The sequence below is a fragment of the Vulpes vulpes genome, chromosome 4 (assembly GCF_048418805.1).
Source record: "Vulpes vulpes isolate BD-2025 chromosome 4, VulVul3, whole genome shotgun sequence".
In the NCBI taxonomy this organism is placed as follows: domain Eukaryota; kingdom Metazoa; phylum Chordata; class Mammalia; order Carnivora; family Canidae; genus Vulpes; species Vulpes vulpes.
The window spans coordinates 80,534,931-80,556,026 of record NC_132783.1 but is presented as its reverse complement, the minus strand read 5'-3'; the positions used below and the strand labels follow the sequence as shown (position 1 = coordinate 80,556,026).

At 54.8% G+C, this 21,096-nt stretch overlaps 1 protein-coding gene across 1 annotated transcript in view; it reads right to left on the bottom strand.

The window, feature by feature from the left end:
• COL13A1 (collagen type XIII alpha 1 chain) overlaps window positions 1–20,682 on the bottom strand; it is an 85,554-nt gene extending 64,872 nt beyond the window's left edge. The window contains exons 1-7 of the mRNA XM_072756217.1: window positions 20,678–20,682; window positions 15,202–15,228; window positions 12,319–12,354; window positions 9,725–9,751; window positions 7,631–7,681; window positions 866–901; window positions 15–41 (exon numbers count right to left, since the gene is read on the bottom strand). Coding sequence (XP_072612318.1) covers window positions 15–41; window positions 866–901; window positions 7,631–7,681; window positions 9,725–9,751; window positions 12,319–12,333 — 156 coding nt within the window. The 5' untranslated portion in view covers window positions 12,334–12,354; window positions 15,202–15,228; window positions 20,678–20,682. The remainder of the gene's footprint in view (window positions 1–14; window positions 42–865; window positions 902–7,630; window positions 7,682–9,724; window positions 9,752–12,318; window positions 12,355–15,201; window positions 15,229–20,677) is intronic.
• Window positions 20,683–21,096: the final 414 nt, after the last annotated feature.

Here is a 21,096-nt window from a genome sequence, read left to right as displayed (position 1 = left end):
AGAGGTCCACTCACCGGTTTGCCGTCTAGCCCAATGGGACCCTGAAAGAGGAAAGAAGCCACATTAAAGACAGCATCACAGGTGTCCTGCCGAAGAGGCAGCCTGGGCAGTGGTCAAGGACACAGGCTCTGGAATCCCAAGTAAGAGTTCAAGTGTCTGCTTGACCACTTACTGGTTATGTGACCATGGGTAAACTTAGGCCTCAATTTCTTATCCTAAAATGGGGAAAATAGAGTCTTCCATGAAGGGGGAGTGTCTTTGTGAGGAGTGAACGAAATGCCACCTGTCCAGTGCCTGGCACGAGGGACAAGCTGATGGATGAGAGTCACTGTGGCAATCACAGACCTCCTCCTCATTCCAAGTGGCAAGTGAGCTGGATGTTTCTAGAAAGCCTGGGGCTGGCCAGCACCAGGGCCTGCAGAAAAGGAGAGCTAGCCGCTCCCCTGCCTTTCCTCTCAGAGCCGGTCTTAGATCCCTGGGGCAGGGGTCACAGACATCCAGGTGGCCGCCTCACTGCCTCCTGCAGGTGGATCTCTCCAGACCAGCTTGGGGGTTGCTTCCTGGAGGTGCATCATCTCTTTCACGTTCCAGTGTCCTGCTGGATTTACCTAGCCTGTGACTTCGCTCACTTGTCCCCGTCCTACTGTCTCTTCATTTCCCTAAGGGTTTCCCTGTCCTCTCTTGCACTCTGGGCCAAGTGCCAGCTACTCTCAGTTGCTCTCTGTGAGAGGCTGCAGGAAAGGGTCCTTACTGACCCGAGTTTGGAAGGTCAAGAGCAGTTCGAAGGCTGGCCCCACATGAAGTTTAACCCAGTCAGGCCCAGGGGTCACCGGGGACACAGTTAACCTCAGCCCTCCCGACTTACCGGAAATCCAGGAAAACCTCGCGTGCCCGGCTGACCCTGGAAAGAGCGGGAGAAGAGTGAGGATGGGTGAAAAGGGGATGAAGCGAATCTGAGTCCCCAGGTTCGCCTCTGCCCCCAGCGGGCAGGTGGTTTCCGTCCCCCTCTCCTGGGGTCCTCCATTGGAGATACTTTGCACGGCGAGTTGGCTAGCAGGGAGGATGGAGAAGGATGGACACGAACACCAGGGAAACGTCCTCCAGGGGCTGGGGGGTGGGGGGGAGAGAGGGAGGAGGGGCCCAGCATCCTTCAGGTCTTCCTGGGAAGTAGCCCCAAGAGCTCCTTCCTGCCTCCCTGCCCTGAACCCCACGTGTGAACAGGTGGCTGGACAGCAGGACAGCGGGGACTGGCCTGCTGCACCCTGAGCTCCTGGGCTGCGATCTCCTGAGTCCTTTATATTGACGCAGAAACCGACCTGCACAGTGTGCGTTCGCAGGCCACACGGGTCAGATGGCTTGTTTTTTTCTCACCCTGGCCAGCGGGCCCCTTGGGTTGGACAATCTCTGTGCCCACTCACACCCGTTCTCCTGCAGGTGCAGAGTGCCACGCAGGTAGGAGTTTAGGCTGGAGGCTAGACGCCGCTAGTCACAGCCCAGTGGCCTCTGCTCCAGCCTCGGGACAACAGAGATGTGCTGAGACGTCAGAAGAAGGGTGGGGCCGTGGGGACCCAGGGCTGGCGGGGCTGAGCAGGAGGTCAGGCTGGTGGTCCCCTCGCCTCATGGGTCATTCACCGTGTAAGCCCTGATCCCACCGCATCTCCCCCATGCCTTGCTCGTGCACATGGCTCCCCTGCTTTCCCTGCACACACACCCCATCTTCCCCACGGTCAGCCCTCAGCTTGGAGTCTGGCTTTGATGGAGACGGTCACAACATCCTCCCAAGCTTGGGCCTCCGAGTCTGGCAGGCGGAGCTGCAGTCCCACCTCCTGCAGCCGTGGCTGGGGGCTAAGTCCTTAGGCTTCCCTCTACTGATCCTGACGGGATGGGGACAACAGCGTACCCGCACAGGGTCATTCCATTGCATCCAATTGTACTTGTAAAGGTTCCCTCAGTGGCAGCTGTCACCATTGAACCTATGGATGATTGTCCATGCCCATCCGGAGGGGTCTTCCTTGAGGCCCAAGCAGGCAGTGTCCCAAAGTCTCTGCTCAGGGGACATGGCTGAGTGGGCCAGGGACTCTGCCGTCCGGGTGGGGGTATCGAAGTGGGGAGCGAGCTGTGGTGGCTCACGGGGTCGGGATGGGCTTGTGGCAGCAGCCCAGCGGGGGGAGGGAGGAGATGCCATTCACATGTCAGAGGGCCCCGGGCTTTGCTCCTCTCAAAGGTAAGTGATGCTAAGAATAGCACTAAGGAGAAAACCCTGAAACAGTACTATGTGGCCTCTGGAACCTCGCAGTGTAAACTTCCAACTACTCTGCCGAGAGGCCTGAGAAAAAGGTCAGCAGGAGAGGATTCCAAGAAACATCTTCAAGTCCCACTCTGGATAATGTTTACACAGTAGGGATAATCACATGGTTTACTAATTACAGAGCCTGCCCGGGAGCAGAATGCATCTCCCCGGCTCAGAGCCAAATCCAGAGCCAACCAGGGCTTTTTTGGGATCTTGGGAAAAATGTTGTCATTGACCAAGTGGAAACTGGGACTCTGCTTCCTGGAGATGCTGGGCTGTGGAAGGCGCTCTCGGAGGCCTGGAACTGGATTTTAATTTACATCTCTTCAATCACACGCTGAAGCTGGACATCTCTGCCAGTGTTTATGGGCCGGTCATTTACTTGCGAACCGCCTGTTTGTGTTCCTTACCAACAATCTGCCCTCGCTTGTTTGTCTCCCACTAACCTGAGGACAGAGCTCTTTGTCCAGGATGGTAACTCTTTGAGAGTCGCGTGTGTCGCCAATATTCCTTCCACTTTGGCATTTGTCTTTTTCATGCTGTATTTCCTGCCTGATGGAAGTTTTACGTTTATGTCGACAGACTTATCGATCTTTTCCTAAGGCTCCTGGGTCTTATGCCATGTTTCCAAGGGCCTTCCCTGGTGCGAACTTCATAAATGTTTGCTCACGCTTTGTCCTCATATTTTATGGTTTCATGTTTTACATCCATTTGATATTTATTCTGATATAACAAGTGAGGCACAGATGCAGCTTTTTTTTTTTTTTTTGGCTTTACCTTTTGGTGAATGGCTTGTGCCCTATCCCAGCATCATCTCCTAAACAATCTATTTTTTTCTTCTTCCTGTGAAACAAAATTTTGCCATGGACTAACTTCCCAGATGAGTTTGGTTTTATATCTGGCCTCCTCGTTCTGTTCCATAGAACTGCTCTGTTTTTATAATACATTTGATATCTAGTAGAACAATTGGTCCTGTCCTCCTCTATTCCCCTCGCTCTATTTTTCAGAATTTTCCTGACATCCTTATGAAAGCTTACTTTTTTCCCAAATGAAATGAATATTATTCAGTTGGACTCCCCATCTGCCCAGAACCGGCCTCCCATTCCAAGTCAATGCTGACTATCTTTCAAACAAGACCCCGTGCCGGTCAGTGTTTAATATCGCCAGCTGAGGTGACAGCGAGAGGGAGAGAAGAGTTTTGATTTGTACAGCATTTGCCAGTCTCTGGGGGTGTAAATATACCTCCCACCCTGGCTGATTTTAAGCTACCAACATGATGCCACCGAACGCAGAGTTGGTAGGGGGTGTTCTTGTGAGCTGAGTGAGCCAGCTCCAGCTCTGACCTCCAGCAGCAAATGGGATGTCCCTTTGGACATTACAAGGACATCCAATTCATCATGTTCCAGCTAGACTCATGTTCCCCAGCAAAATCTGCTCCCCTCTCTGGAGAAGGGCAGTTAATTGGCCAATTCCACCTACGAGAGGTCCTACCAGCCCAGCCCTTGCTAAATGCATGTGCCTACCAGCCAGTCCCTGACCTGTAGCCGCTTCTAAACATGCTTCACGCCCAAGCAGGGAGGGGCAGGAGATCTTTTTAAACTGCAAATCTGCGGGATGCCTGAGTGGCTCAGTGGTTGAACATCTGCCTTTGGCTCAGGTCATGATCCCGGGGTCCTGGGATTGAGTCCTGCACTGGGCTCCCTGCCTGGAGCCTGCTTCTCCCTCTGCCTATGTCTCTATCTCTCCCTGTGTGTCTCTCATGAATAAATAAATAAAATCTTAAAAAAAGAAATAAACTACAAATCTGATCATGTCCATCCTCAGCTGAACACAAGCCAAGTGTTCTCCCCTGCCCTCAGGATAAAGTCCCGACTCCTGAAGACCCTGTCCAAGTACTTCCCAACTGGGCTCTTGCTCACCTCATTGGCCTCACCCGGTAACTTATAAGGAACTCTCTTACCTCAGGGTCTCCTCCCTCACCTTACTAACTGGGCACTTCTACTCATTCTTGATCACAGTTTAGTTATCCCGCCTTCCTGGAAGCCTTCTCTGTCACCTCCACTCCAACTTGGGTGCCTCTTCCCTGTCTGCCCAGATCCCTAACCATCACAGCTGAGCATGGTCTATATTATAATCACTATGGGATTGCTCGTCTCTCTGCACAGGGACAAGCAGGCTGTGGTCCGATTTTCATTGTCTACTCAGCACCTAGCCTCCAGTTGGTGCCTAAAAAATATTAATGGGATGAAAAAATGAAGAAACATTCAACAGATATATCAACCCAGCAAGGAGCACCTCCTTGTGAATGAGGGCTGGAAGTTCAGATGGCTCCTCCCAGACCCTGAGGACAAGCTGGGGGGCTCAGGGAGGGAGTGAGCTCCCCTTGAGATGGGGGGTGTGTGTGTTTCCTAGCTTGGAAGATGACCTGCCCAGTGTCTGCTGGGCCAGCCAATGTCCCGGCCTCCCCTTGCTTTAATGGGGCACACCACTCTAGCATCTTGCCTCATTGGAATGTGAACTATCCTTTTCCAAAGTTCCTGGCTGGTTCCCCCTTGGCTCAGACTATTTCGGAAGAAGCTCCAAGAGAGGAGGCAGGTGGCCCCTGAGAGTGGCAAGGCTGGTTCTTATTAGGAGCATTTCTTTTTTTTTTTAATTTTGATTTTTTAAAATTTAAATTCAATTGGCCAACATATAGTACATCATTAATTTCAGATGTAGTTTTCAATAATTCATTAGTTGCAAATAACACTCATTGCATTTATTCTGAGCCCCTTCTGGTTGAATGGAAAGCCACATGTTCCCTATAATCCTTGGCCACAGAGGGCTTGCCTACTTGACCTCTCCCCCTTAGTGACAGATGTCCCCTTTGTCTTCCCCTCACCCTCTGTTCTCACCAGCTCTGGGTGGCTTCCCGGGAGGAGTTGAGGTGGTCTCCCTGGTCTTTCGTGAGGACTCAGCAGGGACGCCCCAGTCACCTGGGTGATGGTCACCCACAAAGGCCAAAGTAGAAGCATGCTGGGCTTAACCCAGTCCTATACACTTCTCCTACCACCAAGTCTGTACCCACATGGAGAACTGTTTCTTCTCCTGAAGGTAAATATCTCTTTTAAACAGTAGAGCTTGAAACCTGGAAGGAAGGGTTGCAGCAAGAATGCTGGCTTTGGAATGAGATGGACCTGGCCCAACCCCAGCTCCAGCATTGGCTAGCTGAGTGACCTCAGGTGAGTTATGAAACTCTTGTCTCCTTCTCTGGGAGATGGGTTGGCGGGCCTGCCCCACAGCTTTGTTGGGAGGGCTGATGGAGGCCCGGGCACAGGTGGGCTCTCAGTGCAGGACGGGTGCCCAGGGGATGGAATTTATCACCAGTATCTAAACAAAGGTACTTTTCACCACTGGAGTCAAACCCAGTGGAGGGGCTATGGTTCCTGATTGGGCACACTGGGCTGGAGCCAAGGGCACTGAAGCAGACCGCTGCCCCTGAGTATGTTCTCCACAGGGGGCCTTTCCAACAACTCTTAGGTAGCTCATTGGTATCATACCACCGAGAGGGTGTTGGAGGACCAGCGTGAGCCACACAATGGAATCTGGGGTCAGCCTGGGCAGCAATCAGAGGCGGTGGCCAAGGGGTAGGGCCTGTGTTCTGCTGCTCTTCTGTTCACCCAACAGGCCTGCCCACGCTTGGTCCTGGCCTTTAGAACCTGGGGACTGGCTCTCTCTGTGACCTTCTCTGAGACCTTCTCTGAGACCTGCTCCTCTCTAGCGACCCCCTGGCTGAGTACCACCGTTGTCCGGAATGGCTGGGCTTGGGGCATCCACGGGGTGGCTCCTCTAACACACACAGAAGCTATGGCCCGATGGTGCAGTGGCCACATGGGCTCAGAAACACAGATGCTGGTAAGCAAGCGGCCTGGGGGTCTGCTACAGCAGTGAGGGTCCAAGGGGCAGACTCTGAGCCACACGGCCTGGCTGAATCACTGAATCCCAGCATGGCCACACTCTAGTGAAGGACCCTGGGCAAGTCACTCAGCCTCTCTGTGCTGGGCTTTTCTCATCCATGAAACAGAGGCGCTGATCGTACCTACCAGTGGGGTTGGTGTGAGGATTTGGTGAGTTGCAGTGTGTAATGGTCTTAGGATGCTGCCTGCCAGATTCACTGCCAAGGGTGACCCTAATCAGAGGAAATCTTGCCCAGGAGGCTGGATCTCTGCAGCCCACAGCCCTTCCAAGCCTGCCTCCAACCTTTGCCCTTGACCTGCCTGCCAGCCCTGCTCCCCAGCCCCTAGACCTGCCCTTTGGCTCCGCGCTTTGACCTGCCCTCCACTTCCAAGCAGCCCTGAAGGGTTGACCCTCCGCTCCTCGCTCTCAGCACAGCCCCTCTTTTGGGTGTGATTTAGCAATGTGCTCTCTGACCCCTATCCCTAGACTAGGGGTAGGAGATGCTCCTGCTTCCCACTGGCTCCCTCAGTGAAGGCAGGGGAATGGGCAGGCTGGACTCCACACTTTCGTTGGGCTAGCCTCACACTCCCAGAGGGTAGCTGTCTGCTTCCCTCACCCTCTCACTGTGTAGGGCAGGAAAAGTGCACAGCAGAGCATGGTGAGGATGGCCTGATCCATGATGGAAGCCCTGGATGTCAAGCATTTAGGTTCTAGTCCTGCCCCAGTCTCTGTGTGTGGGCCTCTGGCCCCTCTCTGGGCCTCAGTTTCCCCTTCTGAGGGGGCTGTGCTAGACCATCACTGAAGTCCTCTCTACCTGACATTTGTTGATTGTACCGAAGCCCTGTGGTTTGGGCTCTTCCCATAGTCACGATATCTTCCCACATCATCACCTATGTTCCCTTTTGGTCCCTAAGGAAACCTATCTGAGGGGGAAGCCTCTGATTTCTGGGCCACTGGATAGAGGCTACTAAGAATCAGGACCCAGCAGTGTACATAGGAAGGAGACTTTGAGGACGAGTGGTAGGTCGGGCCTCTGCTGACACCAGGAGTGGGTGCTTGGGGCAACGGATCTGGATGCTGGGTATCTGCTCCAGGGGCTTCTGGAAGCAAGACTTGTCCCCTGGAAAGCTGGAGCACGCCATCTGGGGAGAAACAAGTGCTTTCTCTCCTGCCTGTAAACAGCAAGGCCACCTCATAGCTGCTGGTTTCCTGGCCAAAGGGTGGCCCTCACGAACCTTCCTGAGAGGGTGTAATTTAGGTCTATTTAGGCAGGCCTGGCCTGGCTGACCACATCATAGGCAGTGGCCACCAGGCCCAGAGGCACAGCCAGGACTTGCCCCTCCACCCAAACCCTTGTCATTAACTGGCCCATCCCCCACCCTGAAGAAGAGAAAAACCACTTACAGGGGGGCCGCGGGGGCCGATGATGGACATGCCGGCATCTCCTGGGGCCCCCTGTGGGAGAGAGAGAGACAGGAGAGGGAGAGGGAGAGGGAGAGGGGTAGGGATGGGAGGGGAGAGGAAGGAGCTGGCAGGTGGGGAAGGGGAGCAGGGTGGGTGGGGTACCCAGCCAGAGGCAAGGTGGACAGGGGGGCAGAGGGTATGGAGGGAGGAGGGAGGATCAGAGGAGAGGAGGCACAGGGTGCATGGAGCATCCGGGAGGGAGAGAGAAGGGCAGCAGGAGGCAGGAGGAATGAAGAGGGAAGAGCAGTGAGCAGTAGCATAAGATGCGGGACCAGGGACAGAGGGAGGTGAGACCCCAGGCAGAGGAGGGAGGAAGGGGTGCAGCGCAGGGATGAGCAAGAGGTAGCACAGGGAGGGGGAGGCACGCAGCTCAGCCACACCGCTCAGGCCCCAGAGGCCTCCCCCTTGCCCTGCCCAGCGCCCTCCAACCTGCCCCCGCCCCACCCAAGCTCAGAGCCCCTGAGGCCTTTGTCTCCACCCCAGCCCCCAAATGCCTGTGTGGTGCACACCAGGCAACAGGTGAACCCGGCTGCCCCATGGATGGCGTTGCTCAGAACAGAGGAGGGGGCAAGACACACACTTTCAGCCCCGAGAGGATGGCGGCCACTGCTGAGCTGGGAGCTCCCAGTGCCATCCGAGGGTGGCCGAGCTGCCCAGATATCTACACCGTGTGCAGGCACGCATGTGGGTGCTGGGGGCAGGAGGGGCAACACAAAGATGAAGGTGTATGGGATGCAGATGGGGGTCGGAGATGATGCTCTGGCGGAAGGACCTGGACCCGGCCCTGCTGGGAGGAGGGCTGGATGCTGCTTCCCACCAGGAATCCCCCCTCCTGGCAGAGGAAACGCCCGGGGCCTCACTCCCAGGTCTCCCAGGCAAGTCCCAGGCCCTCTCCCAGCCCCCAGCCGTCCTCTGTGAACTGGGTGCTGAGGGCTGCTCTGCTATCTTTGGAAGCAAAGGACCTAAATGCATTTGTGACTGTCATGCCTCACACGTAGGTGAGCAGTGATCTCGAATTTGTAACTGTCTGTACCACGGCAATGATACAGCAATTGTTACACAAGGCAGGATACTGTAATGAAGCCTAGCTCTGCTCCCTCCCGCTATGGCACCTTGGGCTACTTAACCTCCTTCTGCCTCAGTTTCCGTATCTGTGCAAGGAGAGGGATAATAGCACCTGTGTCATAGGATGGCTGTGCAAGTTTCACGAGATAATGTTGTAAAGTGCTTAAGACTGTGCCTGGCGCATGATGGGGCCAGCAAATGTTTGCAATTATCCCTTTGCAACGATCGATCGATCATGTCCCTCATCTTTCTCCCAGGCAGCCTGGAGCCCCAGGAGGGGACCCTCTGGGGTGGGATCGAGCGACAGCCTTTGTCCTGTTTGGAGGACAGCATAGCGCAATGGTGAGGAACCCCAGCCTTGGAGTCAGACACGCCGGGGCTCTTCTCTGGCTCTGTCACTTGCTGCTGTGTGACCCTGGATCTGTGAAGCTGCCTCTCTGTGCTTCAGTTCTCCCTCATGTGAGGAAGAATATCAAAGCCTCCGTAGACGGGCTGTATCTGTGTTAGTTGGGAGAACAGAGGCAAAACCTCTGCACCTGGCAGTTTGTGCTTAGTACATCATAGTGCTAGTGTTTCACCGCCACTGTCATTATTTGGGAGATAGGGAGACGCTCAAGAAACACACACTGCCACGTACAGGCAAGGAAGTACCAAGCTGGGCATCAGGAGGTCTGGCTTCCAGCCCCTGCTTGCCGTCATTATTGTTGTGGGAGCTCCAGCAAGCCCCACCTCCTCTCTTGGCCTCAGTTTCCTTCTCTGTAAAGTGAACTGGTTAGACCCACGCAGCAGGGAAGCTGGGGCCTTGGCCAGGAGTCAGGGACCTGGACGCTGGGCCATGAGAGCCTGTGAGGGCAGAGTGCTGGGCCCTGCCTGCTGGGGGAAGGCTGAAATGGGGGCCTCTGAAAGCACCCCCAAGGGTCCAAGGGAAGACACTGGGGCCGAAGGGTGGTGGGCAGAGTGAGGACTCACCTTCTCGCCTGGTTGGCCCTTTACTCCCTGGGGCAGCCACATGCAACACAGAGTGTAGAGGAGAGAGGGGGAGAGAAAAAAGAAAGGGTAAGAGAGAGGCACACACACAGGAGTCTGTGCTCATGGCACAGTGACCAAACGAAAGAAATTGCCGTGAGATAAGAAACAGAACAAAACACAACATAGGTGTTGACACGTGACAGGTCCCATGTCCGACAAGCACAGTGCACGATGGCTGTTGCCTCTCCCTGGGGCCTGGCCCCAGCCACCAGCTGTCCCAGATAACAGAGAGAAATAGTGGCAGGAGCCTTAAGAGACCTCTCGAAGTGTGTGTGTGTGTGTATGTGTGTGTATATGTGTGTGTGTGTGTGTGTGTGTGTGTGAGAGAGAGAGAGAGAGAGAGACCCACCCAGGTCAGAAAATCTTCCTGAGAAGCCATGTCCCCAGCTGACTGGGTCACTTGAGGTGTTGGGGGTGGTGAGGGTAAGGGGCACTTGCCCAAGGACTGTGCTATGAGGTGGAGTTTAGTTGGTTTGAAGGTCCAGCTGAGAGCCAAGCACAAAGTTTTGCAGAGCTACACACAGCGGGAGACATCGGGGTGGGCCAGGCAAGGTGGTAGGGGAGGGAAGACAGGAATACAGGATGGACAGTAGGACACAGACGTTTGGGAGGATGGAGGATAGGGGGATGGGTCTGGGGTGCAATCAGCAGACAGACAGCTCCAATCTACCCGAATCCACTGAAGCCAGTGGGGCCAACTCTGCTGAACCACAGGAGCAATTCATGCATTTCACACCCACTGACCACCCTAGGCCTTATCAGAAGGCTCGGGGCCAGGACTCCTGCTGGGTAGCCAAATGGGTCCATTGTCACATTTAAAATAGCACAAGCAGTGTGAAAACCCCCAAGGGGCTTGAAAACAGCCTTGTGTCAAAAAAAGGGGAACCTCCTGTGCTCCCACCCCATGCCCCCACCGCTGAGGGTGAGAACTCAGCTCAGATGGACACTTCCCGAAGACCCACGTCCACAAGAGCCCAAGAAGGAGAGCAGGAGGGGGCAGGCCTTTGCATTTTGCAGCCGTCCCTGTGGGCTGGCAGCGACACTCAGGGTGGAGAGTCCCGGAGCCTACTTGTTAGGAACCAGGACCTTGGCCTCTGACAGTCAGCTTGGGTACAACGCCCAGCTCCACAACACCTCCCCCCCCCCCATCCCAGGCCGACTTAGTCTCAACATGCTCATCAGTAGGACAAGTTTCTGGAAGGCTACAGTGGAGAACGTGCCCGGCCCAGGCTGCCGCATGGCGAGCCCCTGAGAAGGGCTGGCTGGCTGCTTTCTCTCTGCTCCACATGGGAAGGGACCAGGGATGGCTTGGGAGACCCGGGGTTTGGAATTAGAAACCTGAAGCAGAGGGACAGGGTCACTTAGCGTCTGAGCCTCGGGGTTCCCATCTGAAAAATGGGGGTGGAAGCTGTGCCTGCTGTGGGTAGTTCTGGGGACCCTGAACCAGCTAATCTAATGCATGTGAGGCTCTGAGCACAACACCCAGCATGTAGTGAGCACTCTCCAGTGTTAGCTGCCCTCTCTCCGAGCACGGGGCTCACCCCAGGCAAGCAAACCCACACCCGGTTTAAGGCCAACCCATGAGGAGGTGAGGTCAAGAGGCAAGGCATGTGAGTGGCATGGAAGGATGATGTGGGGGGCATTCAGGCCACCCGGGAGCCAGGGTGCAGGATGAGGCTGATGGCTGGCAGGGTGTCAGGGGTAGACGGGGAGAGTAGCTTGGGCACGTCCTAGACTCACTGGGTGCTGGTGAGGCCAGCGTGTGGCCAGCACTCCATTGGGCCACCATCAGTGCCTGGGCTGCCCTTTCTAGTTCCTTGGAGGGCTAGCAGCCACCCCAGGACACGCCTGGTGCTGGGGCCCCAAGGCCGAGTGCCAGCCTCCCCATTTCTGAGCTGTACCCTCCCTGTGGAACATTCCTGTTTCCCTGTCTTCATCTTAAGTTTTCAGCAGGAAACATTCAGTGTCTAACTTCCAGCCTCTTGGTGAGGATTTGGAGGCACCACCTGGGAGCCAGCCCTGTCTCCAGAAGCTTCTGGCCTCTGCCTAGGGAGGATGTCTCTGGAAGCCGGCCCCCCTGCAGCTTCCATAGGGCATCTTGAGGCTGCATTTCTCACCATCTGTTGCTGCCCTTGCTGGGGGTGGTGGTGGTGGTTGCAGAGCAGCTGGAGATCTGAGGGTGATGGGGGCTGGGGTGGGGGGGATGGAGGGGGTGGGAGTCCTCCTGACGTCAGGAGCGGCTTGGGCCTCATCCTGTCACCCGGTGGGTGATCGACAAAGAACTTTCTCAGTGCCATTTCTTGGATTTTCCCTTTGCCATGGCAGCTGTCTGGAGAGTAAAGTCATACTGCAAGATCTGAAGGACCGGAATAAAGCTTCTTCCCTTCTGTCCCTCTCTGAAGCTGACTTGGGTGGGGGGAAGAGAGAGGTCTGACCACTCCTTGGGGCTGGGGAGGTTGCCATAGTTTGGAGGACAAGCCAGCATGAAGAAGCAAGCAGTGGCCACCCAAGCAGGTGCAAATGTGCCAACTCACCACACGTCCAGGCATCCCAATGGCACCTTTGTCCCCCTGATGAAGGAGGCAGAAACAATTAGATGTGGCTGGAGCGGGGCCAGCACATGAAGGACCCCATGGGCTGGCTACGTACCCAAGACCTGCTTTGCGTGGGCAGTCGGGATGGAGCCCAGGTGTCGTGTGGAAGAAGCTGCCCACTCAGCCCCCAAGGACTGTTAGGCAAGCAGCCACCCCGTGACGACCTGCACTCAGCGGTGCTGAGGAAAATGCACTAACGTAGGAGTCTGGTCCCCAGCCTGAGCCTCGGTTGTCCTGTGTGTTTCATAAGGGGTCCAAGGCCCTTCCTTCCTTAGACTTCTGCTGTCACAGTCTAGGCCAGCTGTTGCCAGGATGTGCTGGATCCTCAACCGGCTCAACTCCGAGGCACAGAGCTGGGGGTGTGGTGGCCGCACGTGACAGGTGAGTGGTCTATGTGTGCCAGAGCGGAGGTGAGTGCCCATGTCCCCCCTGTTCCTCGCCAGGCCCTCCGTCTGAGAAGGCTACGACAGTCCTTTTCCCTGGCCCTCCTCTCAGCCACCCCCTGCACCGACAGGAAGGATGGGGAGCCATGTGGATGCGGCTGCATCATGAGGTTCAGCTGCTCAGAGGGAACCACTTTGTTTTGTATCCAGGGGTTACATTTTCTCACTCTGGAAATCTGTTTAGTAAGTTTTGTTCCTCTCGCTTTTGGTAGAAAATATTTTTTTGCAATCATACGTGTGCAGACATCATAAAATCTGGGGTGGGGCCTGGGGTTTGCTAGGAGTCTAGAAGGACAGAAAGCAAACGGGGCCAAAAATCAGACAGTGTTTGTCCCGGCTTCCTGGGCAGGAGGGAGATGGGCTTGTGGGTTCCCCTGAAGGGTGTGGGCATTTCTGGGGGGCAATTCTGTGACTGCTGACCCCACTGAAGCAACCTTGAGGGACAGTTAGCATCTCAAGATGTACGTAGATGCACACGAGAACAGCAAGTAGCTCTGAAATTAGGTTCTTGTTACACACACAGGCCAGTGGTGTCTCTAGTTCCCCCTTTGCAAAAAAGTAAACGGGGGTAGCAGCGTTGATCGTAAGTCCGCATCTGTTTCTGTACCTTGCTGAGCCCCCACGTCTCTCTCAAGGGGCAGCTGGGAGGATGCTACGAGAAGGTGGGCCTGGAAAGCCTTCTCCCGGGGCTTGGCACCTGGTGAGTGTTGCATAAGCCGTGTCTACAGGTAGTGAGCCCAGCACCGCCACGGGCAAGTGAATTTTATAAGCATGTTTGTACTTCACACGTTTTGCACTTCACAAGGGGCTGCCAACAGCAGATCTTGCGGGTCACTCCCAGGTCCCCCCACGTAGAAGCACAAGGGGGACGGGACCATGACCCGTGGACCAGGGGTCTGCCCTTCCTGCTGGGGACACCAGGCCTGCCGCACACTGGCTGTGACACCCCCAACGGCCCACGCACTCTTGGGCTTTTGAATGATATTGCAGCATGTGTGTTTTGGTTTCTCTTCGGGTTCTTTTTAAAAACTAATGTTCTTTGCAGTCCTGGCCGTAAAATGCTCGGGTTAGGGACAGGCATGGAATGGCCAGAGACTGGGAACTCTGTGCAGCAGCCCCTGCTCTGTGAATTGCCCCCAAATGCTTTTAAAGGTGGACGTTGTCAGAAAAAAAAAAAAAAAAAAAGTCTGCCCACGTTCTCCCCAGTCATCTGATTTTTCCGCTCCTTGGATTTCATGGGACCGATTTGCCCGTCCTCCTTTGCTCCGGGGCTCATACTTACTGGGAGAGTTTCCAGTTTCGAGGCTAAACACCCTCCCACATGCATTTCATTAAGAAAGTCACTGCTGGACATGAATTCTAGAAGCTGCTAGATTAGTCAAGAGGTTACGGTATAATTTATGTCTAAAAGAAGAGTAGCTGGGATGCCCAGAAGGGTCTGGCATCCAGTGGATGTGGCCCTGGGTGCCAGGAGGGTAGCCCAGTGCCAGTCCCTGGCTTACCCTCCATACCTGGCCTTGCCCTCAGCCTGGCTACCACATCTTGCCTGACTCCCCAGCCACCCCAGGGCCCACAGTATCTAGCACTCAGTGCATCTATGCCCCAGGCTACATCCCACAGAGCCATGTCTTTGAAGACTTTAAAGACTGTTCTCAGGTGTCAAGCACAGACCACAGGAAACAGAGGTACAAAATGTGTGTGACAGCATGGGCCCCTCCATAGGTCTTAACTGAAGCTTGGACAATTGGACAAGGTATTTTACCTCTGTGGGCCTCAGTTTCCTCATCTATAAAATGGGTATGATAATAGCCATTTCACTGAGTCGTCAAACAAATCAAATATATGAAGAGCGATTAGCAGTGCCTGGCCTATTGTAGGGTTGCAATAAGAGGTGGCTCTTAGTCTATTAGTGTTACTTCTACTTTCAATCCAAAGTCTCCATGGTTACTGGACTCAGCCTCTCTAGCATCCAGAAATGGTAACTGGGCCGGGTGGTGGGGGGGATGACAAAGTTTTTGTGTCTCTTCTTACCAGATGTCATAGGACAAAGGAAGGACAGTGGTCTTAGGCTAAGCTGGTAGGTAGGAGGATAGCCAGTGAAGGCCAGTGGGCTGCCTCCTCTTCCAGCCCCCCCTTAGAGGACCTTCAGTCTAGAGGTCAAGTCCAGCCTTGGAAGGGCCTGCGTGCTGTCATCTGCCTGCCTGGGGCCCCAGAGGGGCTACCCAGGAGCTTCCCTCTCAGCTGGAGGTTAGAGGTGCTAGAGCGAGGCCTTTCACCCAGACACGCCTGAAGGAAAGCAGCCACCCAACCTAGCCAGCCCTGGGGTTGAGGAGAGCAGACGAGAGAGACACAAAGGAAGGAAGAAACGAAAGCTACTTACTGGGAGGCCAGGTCTTCCAGCGGGACCCTGAAATTGAGGGAGAGAGAGAGAGAGAGAGATTTATGAAGGTCAAGGTATTAACACCTGAGCATTCCACACTGCCCAACTAGCTATGTGGCCTGATGTCACTTGTGCTCTAGGAGCCTCTGTTATTTTATGAATGAAAAGAAGGCAGGACCTTGATCACTAAGCTTCCTTTCAGTTTTAGCATTCACTCATTCATTTATTCATTCAGAAAAGCAGTTAGTGGGGGTCTCCTCTGTGTCAGACCCAGGGAAGGTGCAAGGAAAGGAAAGACAAGAATGTCCCCTCCCATGTCTCTGCTCCTCATAACTCAAGGATCACTAGGGCCGTGGGCCTCACCAACACCTCCCCTTCCTTGAAGCCTGTCCATCTCAGTCAGTGCGATAGGCTGTCCACCATGCGTGCGTGCTGGCGCTGGCCTGGAAAGGGCCTGAGGGGGCTGGGTCTTCCCTGTCCTACCATGCAGAAGTCAGATGCCCACTCTGGCGAAGCACATCTGCCAGGAGATGCTTCTGCTGGACAAGCTGTGCCCTTGGAACATGGCTATGGGGCCAGGGGAAGAGGGGCACCCCAGAGGGCCTCTTCCCCTTTCTTGGGTTGGTGAGGGAAGCAGTGGGACGTCCCTCCTCTAATGCCTCCAACCAGCTTCAGACCTCTCCACGATGAGCCAGTGCTGGGCACGAGGCAGGAACCTGGTTCCCCTCATATGTGGGGCCCGGCCCTGTGTGGTTCCAGAAGCCTGTCTTCATGGACCACAGCAGTGTCTTTCAGCCCTATCCCCATTATCCCAGTACTCTTGCCTGGCACAGTTCTGGGCACAGACTAAAGGCTCCGTGTGATGGATCTGAAATCCCAGTGGAAAAGGAAGACCTTTAATAAAATGTACGTTAGTGCTGGTAACGACCATGGAGCAATGTGCAGAGCTGATGGCTCAAGAACCAAGCAAATCCCAAGAAAATCATGTCTTTTTAGGTCTGGCACTCAACTTCCAGGTGGCTCTGCTACAAGAGGGTGGCTGAGAAACTGCTCAGAAGGGGCCTTGGGGGCATCAGGGAGCACCTGGTGAAGAGGAGGAAACACCTGGAGAGAGCTTTTGGCGCAGAGATGCTGCACTGGCAGGGCTGGGGCATGGGTCCCGGGGACATGGTAACAGACACAGCAGGAAGGATTTAGTGACAAACACGGGCTCGGAGTCAGCCTGCCTGTGCTCGTTCCCAGCTCTGTCACTTCCTCCTTGGTACCTTAACAAGCTGCTAGGCCTCCCTGTATCTCAGTTTCCTCATCTCGTAAATGGGAGAACAGTTAGAGCTGTCCCCGAGGATCCTGTGAGACAGTGTATGTGAGCCACACGGTGCGGGGGCTGGCATACAGCAAACGCCACATAAATGCTAGCTGTTAGGGTTGTTGGAGAAGAGCACTGGCTGGAGGTGTGTGGATCTGGCCTCGGTTTCTCCCTGCGGAGACTTTGCCAGCGGATGTGGTTTCTCTCCTTCCAGACTTCCTGCTCTTCCTGTAAAACCTAAGGCAGAACCAGGAGCGGGTCCAAGGTGCTCACTGGAAGACAAGGCCGTCTGCGGCAAGGCTGCTCGGACAAACCCAGGCAGCACCGGAATGAGTCGCCCCCTCTGTCCCTTATCCCTGAGGACATCCCGGAGACAGTGGCGCAGAGAGCCCAGGTCAGGCCCAGGGAGGGAGTCCTTGGGGAATGCGGGGTAATGGCTCTCATGGGTACATGACCAGTCCCCATCTCTTCACTCTGCTTGATTTTGCCTCCACGGCACTAAACTGTGAGCTCCCACGGCAGGGATTGTTTGGGTTTTGCTCATGAATGTGCCTCCCGTGCCTTGCAGAGTGCTGAGCAATTAGTGGGTTCTTAATTCCTATTTGTGCATAAATGAACCTGAGGGCGGATGCCCTGAGCCTGGGAGCTCAGCCTCCTTTCCCAGGTCCCCACAAAGACAGCTCAGGCACCAAGCATCCTCCTTAACCCAGAGCTTTTAGCACCGAGCCAATGCCGCCTTCTGTCACTTCTACATTGCCTGGTCCTGATGCCACCAGGGAGTGGGGCAAGAGGTAGGGCAGCCACCTTCTCCACATCCCTGGGAAGGGAGAAGCACACAGTGGGTCTGCTCCAAAGAGGGACAGAGGGACAGATTACCTACCGCTCCTGTGGACCAACCACCTACTCATCCTACCTCATCTGCACCCAGGAGGGACTTCTCTTGGGTCTCAGTACCAGGAAAAGCTGTGTTCCACTCAAGTGGCAGGGGTGCTCCTACCCTACCGCAGCCTGACTTGAACAACTCTGCTTTCCTTTTTGCTCTGACCACCAGGAAGCTCGGAGCCAAGTCAGTGGCTCGTCTTGCATGGAATGTTGTAATGTCATCAGCTCTGGATCCCTCTGCTTTCCTGCCTCTGCTCTCCACTCTACTCCACTGTTTCCATATCTAGTTTGTAAATCACCCCACAATGCATTTTAAAATAAGGTGGGTAGAAATAGATGAAATAATAAATTAATGAAAACGCACAGAATCATAATTTCCTCCTTAAAATTAAAGGCTTATCAGAATCTTTTAAATCTAGGATTTAAATGGATTAATATATTCTAACCGGAAATGTGTTCTAACACACATTTGTATGTTTATGTATATAAATGCAGAGATATACACTCACATATGCATATAATTACATATTTATATATTTCTCACAACTCTTGGAAAAGACAGACGCTAGGGGCACCTGGTGGCTCAGTCGGTTAAACATCTACCTTTGACTCAGATTGTGATCCCAGAGGGATCCAGCCCCACATCGGGCTCCCTGCTCGGCGGAGAGTCTGCTTCTTCCTCTCTCTCTGCCTCTGCCCCTGCTCATGCTCACTTTCTCTCTCTCAAATAAAGAGCATCTTAAAAAAAAAAAAAACAACAGGCAGACAGTATTACTATCCCCATTTTACAGATGAGGCAACCGAGGTATAGAGAGGTAAAGCAACTTGCCCAAGCTGACACAGCTAGAAGTGGCAGGGCCGGGATTCGGACCCAGGCAGCCTGGCTCCACAGCCCAAGCTTGGAGTCACTATGCTACACTGCCTCCACGCAGACACAACAGTGCCTAACACACAGCAAGTGCGAGCTAGGATTTCAGTAAGGATCACCTTCAGCCACGGTGGCAGCTGGACATCACGTTTTCCCTTGTATTCCTCCGGAGAAAGATGCTTCCCCACCTCCCTCCGCCATCTGTTTCAGCCTTACAGTTCCCATTAAGTTTTCTCTGGGGACACCTGAGTGGCTCAGTGGTTGAGCACCTGCCTTTGGCTCAGGGCATGATCCTGGATTCCTGGGTTCAAGTCCTACATCGGGCTCCTTGCATGGAGCCTGCTTTTCCTTCTGGCTGTGTTTCTGCCTTTCTCTCTGTCTCGAATAAATAAATAAAATCTTTTTTTTTTTTTTTTTAAAGAAGTTCTCTCTGAAATCTAAGGCAGACATGGGCCGCAGGTGCCACCGCCAATGCGCAGACTCCAATGGGTTGGTAGCCGCTGAGTAAAGCATTATGGCAAGAAGCCCCCTGATTGATTAGCAATGTCTGCCACGGGTGCAGTGGGTGGGGCAGTGGGGATTCCTGCTGCTACTTAAATCCATCCTCCTGGGCAGTGGCCATCCTGTATCCATGGGAACCTGGGTCTTCCAACTGGACTACAGAGCTACCCCAGGAGGGTTTCCTAAGAGACACTCAGAGGTGGGGACAGGCCCTGCCACCAGCTGCCATCTCTCTATCCCTGGCCTCCCTCTGCAGCATTGTTCCTTTGCAGGAAGCTGATAGAACCGGGCTAGGAGATGATTCCCACCCCAGCTAGCTTCCCCTTTCCTCCCTGTGGTTTCAACCAGGGTAAGGTGAGAGTGCAGGACACACACGGAGGCTGTGTCGGGGAGCCACCTGGGCTCTCCCCCTTATGCTGGGCTCAGGTGGTAGCCTGGTGGGCAGGGACACCGAGGGAGACCCATATCCATCCCCTTCACTCGCTCCTGCACTGCACAGCCCCCAGAGGCAGCAGCAGCACCTTCTCCGGCTGGGAACCCCCTGGGGGTGAGGCCGGTGGAGGCTCTCAGAAGGCTACATTCCGGGGGTGGGGGGCAGGCCCTGGTCAGGCCAACCGGAGCAGGTTGGCCCAGCAGCCTGGCCGTGGTGGGGGCCGGGCGTATGGGGGAGATCCCAGGCGTGGGAGGAAGTGAGGAGGGCTCTTTTTAGCTTTGTCAGGAAAGAAGGGGAAAAGCAGCCCATTTCCAGCAGGTGGTCTGTTGAAGTCTCTCCTATGGTGGAGTTTATTTTGGAAGATTGATGACAGGAATTGAGATCTGACATCTAAAACATGCCACGATAAATCATCCCCCTGCTTTCAGGGACTGACACGATTTTCCTCTCCCTGTAACCGGGCGGCCAGAGAGCTGGGCTGGGCCGGCCGCACGGCCTCAGTGAGCCTCTCAGGACCAGACCGAGTGGTAAGTACTGATCTGACAGCAAACTGGGCCGGCTGCTCTCGAAGGACAGGCCAAGAGGGGACCCGCCGTGCGATGGCAGCTCTGAGCAAGCCTTGGGATAGCGCTGCTGCTGTCAGGAACCCTGGCAAGATCTGCTGTGAGCGCTCCGCCCTTCCCACTCCCATCCCCAGCCCTCCCGGCAACCTCTGGGGCCTTTTGTTGGGGTATCAAATGCTGTCCTCAAAGAAGACGAGCTCCTATTCTCTGGATCCATTACTTCGGGGAGACAGTCTCCGTGGGCTCTTCTCAGGTTCTCTGGAAGTGACTGGGCTCCCGCGCCCCGCCCTGGGCCGGGGAAGGAGCCTGACCTGCTCTAATCTGTGCTGTCTCCCGCTGTCTAGCCCACTGAAACCGATCCCTCACATCAAAATACCCCCCCCCCCCCCCACTACCACCACCAGCCACGACCACCGGCCTCAAGTAGGTTGGCTGGAATGGAGCTGCGCACACAGCCGTGTGGACAGCACGGCCTTGGGAGCACCCTCACTCAGAGCAGCGCACTGGCTGACCTGTTTACTGAAAGGCCAGGAGACCTTTCGGGACCAGAAGTGAGTAGAGATGATCTCTTTCTTCTTTCTAATACCTGGAGCTTCTGTGAGTCCAGTTGCTTCCTCTGGGGACACAGGAGCTAGCCTGACAATGGGGCAAGCCAGCCTTTCAGATTGAAATTGGGACCTGCTGTGCCCCAGGGGCAGTCATTAGTCATTGTCTTGTCCCCTTCCAAGAGAGGAGAGGCACAGAGGTGGTTGGAAAGCAAAATGGAAGTCTCCTCCCCTGTGTCAACATCCTGGAGGGACCCCGCAGAACTTCTGCAGAGAGTACAGGGGCTCCCCCGGAAGACCCCCACCCGGGGCCCGGTTACCAGCAGGGAGCAAGGCCTTTCAGAGGTGTGAGCCTGGGCTGCGGCTGGAGTTACTTACAGGAGGTCCTGAAAGAGACAGAGAAAATGCCAGGGTCAGTGTCACCGCGGGGAGGACAAGCAGAGCTGCCTTAGAAACTGAGTCCAAGAATTCCTCGGCTGAGGGGTTTCCATCTGGTCTTCGAAGTTTGTATTTTCCTGGCCCACTTTCCCCAATATAATCTCTTCCCCTTTATTTCATCTCCTTATTTCCATTATTGGATGAGAAATCCAGAGGTCTGGGCCCCAGGCGGAGCCCGGCTAGGGCCCTAACTGCCCAAGGATGGTCCCTTCTCACTTCCCGCCCCAGGAGATGGGCTCCTTGGGGGGCCCCGCCCCGACTTAGGGACACGGTGGTGGTCACTTTCCAGAACGCAGGTGCCCAAGCACCAAGGTCACCTTGCAAAATGTCAACTGTGTGATAGAACCTCAAGAGAGGGC